The 13135-nt window shown below is 41.8% G+C and overlaps 1 protein-coding gene across 1 annotated transcript in view; it reads left to right on the forward strand.

Annotated features, from left to right (window-relative positions):
• Window positions 1–11547, forward strand: part of kcnk9 (potassium channel, subfamily K, member 9) — a 54612-nt gene extending 43065 nt beyond the window's left edge. The window contains exon 2 of the mRNA XM_039819370.1: window positions 7534–11547. Coding sequence (XP_039675304.1) covers window positions 7534–8417 — 884 coding nt within the window. The 3' untranslated portion in view covers window positions 8418–11547. The remainder of the gene's footprint in view (window positions 1–7533) is intronic.
• Window positions 11548–13135: the final 1588 nt, after the last annotated feature.

Genomic DNA, 13135 nt, shown 5'->3' on the forward strand with positions numbered 1-13135 from the left:
TGGTGGAGAATTTCTGTTCATTCGCAGTTAGTGTGATGAAGATGGTTCAATATTCTTCTTATAATGAGATTTATTTGTTTACCTGGCGCAAAAGAAAACAACAAACATCGGCATCGATATCGACATTGGCCAAATGAAAAGTCTACACATGGGTATTGGTATCGTCTGAGACATTTGCAGTTGGTGCATCCCTACAACAGTGCTCTTCTGGGTTAAAGTCCTGTGTTTGTTTGAGCCATCCATCCACACCGACCTCCTCCCTATACGGACTCTTGTTAGAAAGATATTTGTGCTCGCAGCCCTGCCAGAAGACGTTTGCAGCAGTCAGTGCCAGAGATGAACAATCCTAATGACTTCAGTGATTCCCTGACTTTTTAGCTAATGCCACCAGCAAGTCAAAGTGTTCACTCATCCAGTGAAATACCTCAACACCACTTGGATGGACTGGCATATCATTTTGCGCAGACATTTATGCTTCCCACACAATTTATGCTAATTACTTTTGTGATCCTCTGACTTTTCTACTAGCACTACCATGAGGTTGATTTGTGGTTTTGAATGACATATCTTGATAACTATGGGATTGATTGCCTTGCCATTTGGTGCACACATTCGTGTTGCCATTGGTGATCTCTGACCTTTCTTTCCAGGGGCACCATATTCAATTTGTGCAATACTTTGGTTTACGATCTGCAAAACGCATGACATCGCCATCAGCCTCAGCTTTCTTCTCGTTTGGAGCAGCAAATGCTAGCATGGTGATGCGCTAAACTAAGATTAAGAAGAGAAGAACTGTTAGCACTGTCAGTGTGAGCATATTAGCATGCTGACGTCTCAGTTCAGCCTCACAGGGCTGCTAGCATGACAATAGACTTTCAGTCTTATTTTATCGTGGCTGTGGTTGGAGAGAAAGATCGTGACATGAAAGTCCAATTCAATTCCATTTTATTTATAGTGTAATATCATAACAGAAGTTATCTCAGGTCACTTTACAGATAGAGTAGGTCTAGACCACACTATAATTTACAAAGACCCAACAATTCACAGAAGTGTGTTGAGCTACAGATTTCACCTCTTCCTACTCCCAATGACGCCATTTTTATGAGGCACCTTTGTGTAGACGTGTTATCACACTTCCCACTCTGGTTTGTTCAAACATTTAAAGGGTGACTCAACAGATGTGCAGTGATACAGAAAATGCTCACATTGAAATGTGCTGAGAGAGAAACGGCTGTACAAGCGGACCTTATATGCTGTTATATGTTCTTTTAAACGCACACTAAGGGACACGGAAAATTGGACGTTCGCTGTTTATTATTGTTTGCTGTTTACTTTTTAGCAGATGGCCAGCAGATTGAGTATTATTCCCCTTTTGAATGCCAGGCTTATGGAGCAATGCTACAAATGCTTTCGAGCCGCAGTTGTTATTGCAGAATGTGTTCGCTTTTCATTAAAACAATCAATTGTTGCATTGTTCATTATAATCCAACCTCTTAAACATTAAGATGCACTAAAGGAGGCCCAGAAGGATTTTTGTTTAACTAAAAATCTGTTTCTTGTGAGCTGTCCCACATCAGATTTACATTTGGGCAAATTTACAGCATCTCGGTTAGCGCATTGTGAAACGCTTCTCTGTTGTCGACACACTTTTTGCTTCTGGCTGATAAGGCTGGTGCGTTTGAGCAAACAAATCTCGTCTGCTGCAGCTGGCAGGAGAATATAGTTCGAAAAGAAATGTCACACGTCTTCTCCTGCATGGACGTCCAGAACACAACCCTCCCATTATCCAAATGTGTCTTATTATGTAATATTTGAGTGACTGGGCCTTTTCTTGTGCCTTTATCATTCATCAGAGCGGGATTCTCTTTCTGCTGCACTACACACTGCGCTGTTCACCTGTGCTCACATGAGCACAAAAGCACCTGTGCATGGCAGGGCTCTGTGTGCCAAAGCAAATATGTCTGTTCCCAAGACAACAGCAGATAATAAAGTCATTATAACAGGACAAACAGATTACACAGCGCTGCACTGCTGCAGAAAAAAAAACATACACATCCCATCAACAGCATCAAAGAAATACTTTAAGAGACTGGCTCGGGAAAAAATCAAGTTATAATCCAAGACATATTTTTCCTCTTTTACTTATTAAGGGCTAAGCTATCATTTTTTGTGTGCTTTACATTCTATAATTAAAAAAAAGAGTGTTTTATCAGAGTTCCCAGCCAGAAAAGCAAACCGAAAACTTCATGAACTTATCGTCTTTTATCAATCCATGATAGACAGTAGCCAAGTGGACATTGTTTGATATGAAAATGTTAATATCCGCTCTGTAGGTCGGCCGATCAGCTCTCTGAGCCCCTGTAAATCCCTGTTAATCATCCCGTATATATTGCCTTTAGAAATGTAAGGACACTAATAAATGTTGGAGCTAAAGCTGAAACATAAAAGCTGGAACTGATATGACATCACTGTAGGTGTGAGTTCACTTTTTTTTTTTTTTATCCTTTTAATGTATTGCTTTTATGACTTCCTGTGTTTGTGTTTTCACTTACAGATCCAGACTTTGGGCATCGCAGTGCTATTAACCAGGGCTGTAGCACTTGTTTTTCTATTGTCTCAAACTTGTCTTGGACTCGTTGGTATTTGCACTCAGACCTGTCTCAGACTCGGTCATTGGGCTCATCAAATATACTTGTTGGTCCCGACCTAGTCCAGCACTATATGTTTTTTTTTCTAAAGTAAACGTGCATTGACATTGGTCGCCTGGTATACGCCTGGCCTCAATCATCAGGTATCAATCCTTTTCATTTTGGCCACAGACTCACTGTCAGCGAGCACGTTGTACGATGGATTCTTCTCTTGACTGTCTCTCATCTTGACTCGGTCTTGACTTGGACTCAAACCTCTTTGGACTCGGCCTCTGACTCAGACTTAACTAGTCCTGGTCTTGGACTTGTCTTAGACTCGACAAAGGTGGACTTGACTACAGCCCTGCTATCAACATCACCGCATGGACACTGAGGCGCTCATCTGTCCAGTTTTAAATCCATGATAATGACTATGAGTAGTTTATTTCAAACAATATACACAAGAATAAACAAAAAAAGTGTTTCACTATGAAAAACGGGAAAGGCAAGAATAAGCAAATAAATAAATACTCTTGTCCGAAAGGGAGTAGAAGGAAGCAAAAATGCTTTTCGGGTGACGGGTCCTACCCTTTTTAAAATGTCCATACCTTTACATATTTAATTACAAAAATATCCAGGGTGAGATTTGCCTGGTGGGATGCGTGGGATTTCCCACTTTCTGGTATAAATATTGCTGCCTCTGTTGAATTATTTTTATCCCTGTTGGGGACAAAATGTATCCCCCCCCCCCCTCCGCAAAGTGATCATCTACTTCACCAATAGCCTAGACCATATATTAATAACATACCTAAAATAAAAGTATTTTAAACTAAAGGGCTGTAACGTGAACACATAGTGCCATAGAATGATAAAATCCGAGAGGCAGTTGCTGGTTGTATTTAGCCGCTACAGAGCTCCAGGACGCCGGCTACCAGCGGCAGTTGTTTAGCCGCCAATAGGTGACTGTGAGTCGGCTATGGGCACCGCCAGGTTACGCTCCTTTCAGGGGCCATGGTAGTGGAGTTTAGCCAGAAAAAGTAAGGGCCCTATTTTAATGATCTGAAACGCAAGTATCAAATGTGAAACTCAAGTAGCTTTGTGGGCGGATCTCGGCCGCTGTTGCTATTATACCGGCGGGATAAATGAGTCTTGTGCCCGACGCAAATCTAAAATGGGTTGGTCTGAAGTAGCTAGGTGTGGCTTGGGCGTAACGTGCAATAAACCAATCAGAGCGTCATCCCACATTCCCTTTAAGAGCAGGCATGCTTGTTCCATGGCGGATTGCTATTATAACGGCGGATTTACCTGGCGCACGCCAGCGGGAGCTGTCCGGGATGCAGTAAAGTAATAAATGCCCGTCTTAGCCGGGTGGCGATGTTGCTGCGGCCTCTCGGGCGCATCTCCTCAAGTCTGGAGAGGATTGCTGCAGCCATGGAGCGTGGGCCTCCAAACGCACCACCTGCTCCTGTTGTGCCCCTTCCTCCTCCCCCCACTCCATCTCCGTCCACCCGCTCCACCAGGAGCACATCGCGCATTACTCCCGGACCAGATTCCGCCGGAGTGTCCAATCCCACTGTAGTTCAACATCACGTCTCCTTAAGTCCTCTAATATTTCCTCATTTATGTCATTAACACATCCATGATTCATGGAAATGTTGTTTAAAACACAACAAGCCACAAAGAATGCTGTGACTTTTTGAGGACTGTACTGTAAAGTGCCTCCTGACCTATCCAAACACCTGAAGAGCATTTTCAGTAATATTTTCTTTGTAATTATGTATGGTTTACAAAAATTGGAACTGCATGCGTCCGTGTAAATGAGAGAAGTGTATGCGCGTTGTGCACACGCTACATTATGGCCAAGCATACGCCCTTAAAATAGCATCTGAATAACGCACTACTGACTTTAGACTAGCGCCACTGACTTTAGACCAGGTTTTTCCTGGTCAGTGGCGGAATTGTTTTCTGAAACTGCAAAATAGCACCAGGGAACGTTTGCGCCTGAACACGCCTTCTCTTTTCACTGAACCGCCCCCGGGAGCGCAAATTCATTCCCTAATTTACCGACGTGCGTCTGTGGAGGGAAAAGTCTGCTGTGCGTCGGGCGCAAATTAGGAATCATACATGCGTCGGTGTACAAAGGCAATTGCGCTGAGTGCAAGATAGGGCCCTAAGTGTCATGAGGCGATGACAGTTAAGTTTAGGCACCACAACGACTAGTTCCGTTTAGGAAAAAGATCGTGGTTTGGATTAAAACATTCCCGAGGAAAGAACAAGAGTTTCCTGGGTGAAAGTATTTTGTTTTTCACCGCGAAGTGAAAAGCTCTGTGTTTTATGTTGACACCACGTTGTACTATTTCATTTTGAGATTATTTTCTATTGGACGTTGAAGTTCATAAATAAGTGCTTTGGCATGGCTGGCCGAGCGGCACTATATCCATGGTATGGTAAAAGGGGGATTTAATTCTTGCAAGTTTTGTTGTGCATGATAAAAAAAATCAGCTTTCTTCACAAATCGCATTCTGAAAATAACCCTTATTAAAGTGTTTTCTATCTATTGTTTCTCAAAATGCAACCATAGGCTACAACCCTAAAACGGAAAACATCTCGCAAAATCCAAAAACATTTGCCGATCTATCAATGGATCAAGTTACTATTCCATCATTTCCTTAATTATCTAAGTTAATTTATACTATCCTTAAGCTACTGTCCATCCAGCATATTTATCAAGCGCAATTAGATTCTAAATTGATCAGAACAAAACTGGAGCAAGTTAATACAAAACAATACACTACCAGTCAATCATTTGAACATCTCCACTCATGAGTTATAACCTCCCTCCTCTTTACTGTACCTTTCCAGAATTACTTTTTTATAGTTCAATTTGAACAGTGTGATATTTTTACTCACTATGATTTCGTCCTCCAAACTATTCCAGAGAGTCGCCCCACTAACAGAAACCCACATGCTTTTATTAGTATTGCGGTTCTACGGTTGTTTTAAATTAAGTTTCCCTCTTAAATCATAGCCACCCCTCCACCCTCTATCCAGTATTTTTTTTTTATGTTGCCAGGAATTGAATTTTTTTCTCTTTGTACGTTAATTGTGCCATTTTTTTAAATCAACTAGTGTCATGAATTCCAAAGCATATGACTTAGGTTGCTTTCAATCACACCTACCTGGTGTACCACCTACTTTGGTCCGTTTAAAACAAACCCTGGAGCGTTTGGTCGGATAGTCCCGGTTCGTTTGGGGTGGTGTGTAAGCTCATCCGAACTCTGGTGTGGATCAAACAAACCAAACCAATTTTGGTCCGCTTGAAAACGGGGGTCTCCAAGTGAACTAGAGTTCGGTTCACTTCGGGTGAGAACGCGACCCTAACCCAAATACAGGAAGTGAACCAAAAAACAGAGCATTTACTAGCCTGCAATTTCAACTTTGCACACAATTTATGGACTTATATATGATTTACGGGGGATGATAACTTTGATACCTTTTAAGTGTTCTGACAATACATTGCTGGTCGTCTGTGTGACATCATCATCTCTCTCTCCTTCTCTTGCTGTCAGTCAGCTGCTCTCATTGTTCGCCTTCCCCTAACATATTAGAAACACTAAAGTGGAACCAGATAACCCAAGACGTTGTAACTGTGGTGTTGCTCCATTATTTCTGAGACCAGAAGTGTCGGCGAGGTTCAGATATTCTGTCCAATAAACAAGCGACCGTCTCAATCACGTGACGCAGTGTGAACGCAAACCGAACTAAATGAAAACTGCAACAATGTTGCAACTTTAGCCCTGAATCGCACCGAGTCCACCGAACTATGGGTGTGAAAGCATCCTTAAAGAATAATGCACTAGTGTGCTCACAATGCCCTACATTATATACTATCCTTATTGCTTTTTTTTATCTAATAGGAAAACAAGTGTGCCGACCCTGCAGTTGGCAGCTGTTGAATGGAAACCTGATGCACTTCAGTCTGATTGCAGCAGGGTGAGGCCGTTGTGAGTGACAGTCACACACATAATCTTAAAATGACTCGTCCAGACAGAACTAGACTTCAGTCAGTGTAATGTCTTTGAGGGTAAAACGTAATGTTGAAAGATAATCTACGGAGGAGATTTGTGGTAATCTGTCTGCACAGTCGCGGCGTAGCACAAATCAAATTAAAGTTGTGATTTCTTTGCAGCTGTCAATGTAATTCATTATGTCCTCATCACTGCGCGAGAACACATTTAAGCAATAAGAATCAATATCAATTAATTTGCAAATTTTGAGCAAGAAAGGAAGAAGACAGATGGCTGGGTTCAGAATACAAATCTGTCCTGAGATGTATTTAGAATTGACTAACACTTTTGGGATGCCACAAGCATTTTTTACTGCAATCTTGCACATGATGTTTGCTTTTACCCAAATTCATCTTTTGCAAGCTGTATGCGGAGAGCCCTAAATATTTCTCTCTCCTGAAGAATTTAGAATAAATTCTGTAGGAACACTGATTCTATGAATGAATATGAATTGCTTGCATCTGCTATCATAATTAAGCCACTAGTTACCAGTGTTGTAGTACTCAACATCAGTCTTGTCGAAGGCCTCGTCTCGGAAAGGAAAGTACACAGCCTATGAAGTACACCAAGTGTCTTTATTATCATAAAACATTGTATTTTGTTCTTAAATGAACATACAATTGACAAAACCATCACCAGTCATATCACTTAGCACCTTGGCTAATGTTAGCAATTAATTGCGGTTGAACAGAGAAACGGCGATTACTTAAAAAATATTGCGATTAGAAAATTATCTAATAATTGTTACAGGCCTATGTGACGCCACTGCTGCTTCACACGCAATTTGGTGAAATCTTTCCGCATCACTAATTTCTGCTGTCTGTCTGCTCTCTTCTCAGGCTATGGGCATGCAGCGCCGGGCACCGACGCAGGGAAGGCCTTTTGCATGTTTTATGCCGTTCTGGGAATCCCTTTGACTCTGGTCATGTTCCAAAGTCTCGGTGAGAGGATGAACACTTTTGTCAAGTACCTTCTGAAGCGCATCAAGAAGTGCTGCGGCATGAGCATCACCGACGTCTCCATGGAGAACATGGTGACCGTGGGATTCTTCTCCTGCATCGGCACGCTGTGCATCGGGGCCGCCGCCTTCTCCCATTACGAGGATTGGAGCTTCTTCCAGTCCTATTATTACTGCTTCATCACATTAACAACTATAGGCTTTGGGGACTTTGTGGCCCTTCAAAAGAACCGGGCCCTCCAGAAGAAGCCCCTGTACGTGGCTTTTAGCTTCATGTACATCCTGGTGGGCCTGACAGTCATCGGGGCCTTCCTCAACCTGGTGGTGCTCCGCTTCCTGACTATGAACAGCGAGGACGAGCGGCGGGACGCCGAGGAACGGGCCTCGCTAGCCGACAACCGGAACAGCATGATCATCCACATCCAGGACGAGTCGCTGCAGCGGGGCCGGCGGCGGCGCGAGCCATATCGGCCGGAAGTGACTGACTTGCAGTCTGTCTGCTCCTGTATGCATTACCACTCGCATGACTTCGGCAGCTCCAGGGGAGGGATGGGAGGCCTGGGCTGTGCCTTCTCCCATCAGAACTCGTTCAGCTCGCAGCTGAATCCCAATCAGTACTTTCACTCGGTTTCCTACCGGATCGAGGAGATCTCGCCCAGCACCTTGAAAAACAGCTTCTTCCCCTCGCCCATCAGCTCGGTGTCGCCGGGCCTTCACAGCTTCACAGACAATCACCAGCTGATGAGGAGAAGGAAATCCATCTAAACCCTAACACACACACACACACACACACACACACACACACACACAGACACACAGACAAGGACACACAACTTTCCATGTTTTATACACACGGTCAAACATTTCCAATGCTGCTCCTCACCAAATCCCCTCCATTTTGGTTGTGTGTAATATAATAAAAGTATTGTTGGGAACCGATGAAGAACACTGTGGAGAACAGCGTGGACACAATGGGATGCAAAGCATGAAGCATGGATGTCTATTTTTTCAAGAGATTGCTCCATTTGCAAACACTTCACACAAACGACAAGACCTTCCTTCTTTCAGATTTACGGTACAAAATTGATATATTAACTTTGGTTACATACCAAATGATGCACACTTCGGGAAATGCTATTTTTTCAAAAAGGGAGTATGCTTGTTTCACCTTAACTTGAAGAAACTCTCACCGTTATGTACTATTCCATTGCCTCATTGCAGACAGAGATTTTGAAATGACTTAAAGCATCAGGTATTGTTTTCTATAAGCAATCATATATTTCAACGGTTTCACCACACATCAAGCCAAAACGTTGTTGCCAATATTAGCATGTGCATTAGATGTCATTCAATGAGTGTGCCATAGTTTTGTGACATTCTTTAGTCTGTTTATAGCACAGCCGCATAAAGGTGTCTGTTTGTCTTGGTTTCAAAGGATCATGCTGCTGTTATTAATATTTCACCCTCAACTAGTATCAGATCTGGCCATAAAAGCTTTATTTTAACCTATGGCATTTTTCATAAGGAGATGTAAAATCGACCTAAAGAAAAATCCACCCTCCCCACTAAACTGTATTATTGGTTGGTTGTGTACTTTTCTCCCTTTGACAATCATATTGAATATCAGTTCTATAGGTGCACTCCACTGTACATTGATACTTTTGCACCGATATTCAGTTATCATTTAGGATATCTCCATTGTAAAAGAGGCAGAGTGACCAGTTTCTTCATTTACAGTCATCCCCTTAAAGAATAGTTCGGATTTTTAGAGTTGGGGTTGTATGAGTTACTTACCTATAGTCAGTGTATTACCTACAGTAGTACAGTAGATAACGGTCGGCACACCCCGAATAGCAAAGGCAATGTACTGCTGTGGACGATGGGCCACACACCAAAAGTTATATCAGTCACCTAAAAAAATGGCCCACCTGAAATATCATATCAGTTTAAATGTAGGCTATAATTAGAATAGTTTCACCGCTTTCCCTTTGCTGTCAGACAGCCCTTTTGCATGGTAACCAGTTGCTGGTCTACCGCTGCCTCAATCGGTTAGTTAGGTGTAGGTAAAAGCCTGAGGAAGCTGCGTGTTGGACGGTTCTGGCCTTCCGTCATCCATTAATTACCTGATTATGGTAATTAACCCGCTTATACCATGGCCAATTGCCAAATAATTTTTTTAAAGCTAATTAATATATATTTCATGTGTTTTGCAATCAAAACCTAAAAGTGTTTTCAAATAATATCTCCGTTTCCCTGGTAACATCCAAGGGTTTGACTAATACCTGGAACAATCATTTCCATCCCATAAGGTTCTTATGCAATGTAACCGTTTGACAGTATGTCCAATTTGACAGAATGTTTAACAACAAGACAAGCTAGCTATCAGCCATGTCATTGTCCCCGTATCGAAATAATAGGATGAGGGACCGAAGGACTACACTCTTTAATTTTGCGAATTCATTTAGATCAGTGAACAGACCGTTTTACCAGTACTACTTAGTAGGTATCCTATATCGCATTTTAATAATAACACAAACAAACTAACCGATGGAGGCAGCGGTAGACCAGCAACTCCTGTGTTCTGTGAGATAAAATTACCTTTGTTAAAGGAGTCTAGTGGTTTTAAAGAAAGCATAAACATATACAACGGCTTCAGTTCCCCGTTGGAATGGGCTGTCTGACAGCAAGGTAAAGCTGTGAAAATATTCTAAATAAAGCGCGGCTAAAAGACGTTAAGCTGCTTCCCCTGTCCATTACCTGATACAATCCCACCTCAAACATTCCGAACTATCCCTTCAATAGACCAGAATGCAATGCAGCTAAAGATATGTAACAAAAGGGTCATTCAGCGATTTCATATTCCATGAAGTTGAAGACGAGACAAATAAAAAAAGAAAACTGAATATTGCAGCGGAGGCTCAGATATTCTGACTTTTAGCCCCAGTAACGATCAAGCTCTCAAAACACTGGATCCTACAATTCCCATGATGCAACCCAATGGTATCTTTCATTGGACCCTCACTGCCTCCTAATGCGTAATGCAAACCCTACACCTCCAGTTTCTAACTCAGCCTTTCGTTTAAATATTTGAAGTTTCAAGCCCATATTGAGGTAACCCTGATGACGTTATTATGACATCATCAGGGTTATTTTTTCTAACTTTGAAAAGCTCCCTCCAAAGCCACACACTTTACACAACTGAGTATAGGTAAACTGAACATCATGTGTACAATTGGTAAAGTGCCCCTTTAAGGTAGCGTTGCAGCCATGATCTTCATTGACATGCTCTTCACAAACCGGATGTCCAGGTAGCTTCACACATTTACCTTTTATTGGGTGCAACCATTTCTCAAGCTCTTTTAGGAAGCATTATGGGAAATGTTGCTGTAACCGACGATGAGTCAGGTTGAGGAAAGTGAATTTACAGGTTCTTCAAAAATAACCAAATCACTCAAATGAATGAAGTGAGTTATGATATAAGAAGTGTAAGAGGATCATAAGGTGCAGTAAGCCATGCTGCGCAAAGATTGTTGATATTTGAACTCAACTGCCAAACAGATACAAAGTGGAAGTCGGATTTTCCTAGGTCAAAGTCAGAAACACGCCCCCTGACTTTGGATTTCCGAGCTCGGAACCTCGGGCAACCACCGAGTATCCCAAGCTAACAAATCCAACATAGCTACACCGTGCATCAGTTGCGAAGTTGTGAAAGCTGTAGTATTATACAGTCATTAGCACTTCTGCGTTATTTGTGTCTCACTAAATCAGTTGTACACACAGTCCTGTCCAACCTTTATCTGTGGACATGTTGTTACGCTGTTTGTCTGCACAAAAATAGCGTGAGGCGTTGTTATCAACTGGTATTGCTAACAATGGCTAACCTGGCTAGAGCTAACCCCACAATGAAAAATCCGACTTGTAAATGGAACCCATTTAACTCGAGTGTGACGTCATTCCCAGCTCCGGCTTCCGAGTTCCAAGGTAAATGGAACGCACTATAACTACTGGGCAACCGGCACATTCACATGCTGAATGTGCCCCACCTCCCCCTCCATCTTACCATCAACTGTCGCTACCTGTTGCCGATTGGCTGGAATAGTGTTTTGTGGCTCGTTCACTTCCTTCTGTTTGTTTTCCACTTACACAGCCCTGGTGGATTGTTTTTCAGCGCATACAGAAAATAGAGAGCTAGTAAGGAGATATTCGCTGAATTTGACAAAAAATGTATTGGATTGACATTGCTTACTATACCTTTAAGCAGCAGCTACCAAAGTGCAATTAGATGACTCCTGCTGAATTCATAAGCAGTTTAAATCAAAGGACACACATGAATATGCTCCAAAGTCCTGCATAGTACGTGACGCATGCCTGCAGCAGCTGACCCTGGGTCTGCTAATGAAGCCTGCTCAGATCTAACCTCACAGCACTGACAAGCAAAACTGTTCAAAGTGACGGAAAAGCATGCAGATCTAAAACGACAACTCTTGAGGCCTGGATGCACTTTGGAGCCATTAGGGAAACCCAACCTGATAAATGCATCAACACGGAAACAAGCAGAAACGGTGAGCATGAGTAAATGTGAGGGGACAGCTGAAGATCACAATTAATTAAAAAAACGTAATAACATCAGTATGATCCTTTCATTTTCTGTAAAATTTCAGAAGAAGGAAAAGTATAGGGACGATTTTTTATGTTTGAAAGATCTAATAGGTGCATGAACTTTATATGATGAATGGGGAAATCATTTCATAATAACTTTAAAAGTATCTTAATGACAAAGAGTTTTAATAATGATTTACAATATGAGCTGTTTCTTTTGCCAAAGCCCAATAGTCCTCAAAGGGATAAACTTTATTTACTTTATTTTTTTTTTTTCATTCAAACAAACTGTACAATAATGTTTGTTCTCAGGTTTGAATGAATCACCTTTTTTACTTTTATTCGTATTATTTCAAACACAATCCCAGAAGTGCAAGCGCATCGGCCAAATAATACAATGTACATATCAAATCCTCTTTTCCAAATGTTAGCGATTTTCCAGAGAAATGCGACTGAGATGCATCATCTCACTAAGGCCCACGCTACATCTGATGCAGATGTGTACGCCAGTCAGTTTGCATTATGCGCATCATTTATGACCGGGCTGGAAAATATTTATTGGTTATTTATGTCTATTACAGTGGTGTTTTAAAGTCCAATGTACCTTTTCTGTCACAATTATGCTAGCTGTCAAAGACAAAATATTCACTATCACTGAGCTCCTAAATTAAGCTGGATTAAAGCGCTACACATGATTTCTAATGGCCTTTTAAGATTAAAAATGTATATTTAAGTATACATTGTTTGTAAAGACCGGAGAAAAGGGGAGCCTTTTCAAGTTAGACAGTGCTGGGACCTATTTTATTCCCTCAGCAAGTTCTATCCTTCAAAATCGTTCAACATTTCTGGAAACCAACACATTTCTGTCCTTGACTTTCAGGAAG

The sequence above is a fragment of the Perca fluviatilis genome, chromosome 13 (assembly GCF_010015445.1).
Source record: "Perca fluviatilis chromosome 13, GENO_Pfluv_1.0, whole genome shotgun sequence".
Taxonomy (NCBI): domain Eukaryota; kingdom Metazoa; phylum Chordata; class Actinopteri; order Perciformes; family Percidae; genus Perca; species Perca fluviatilis.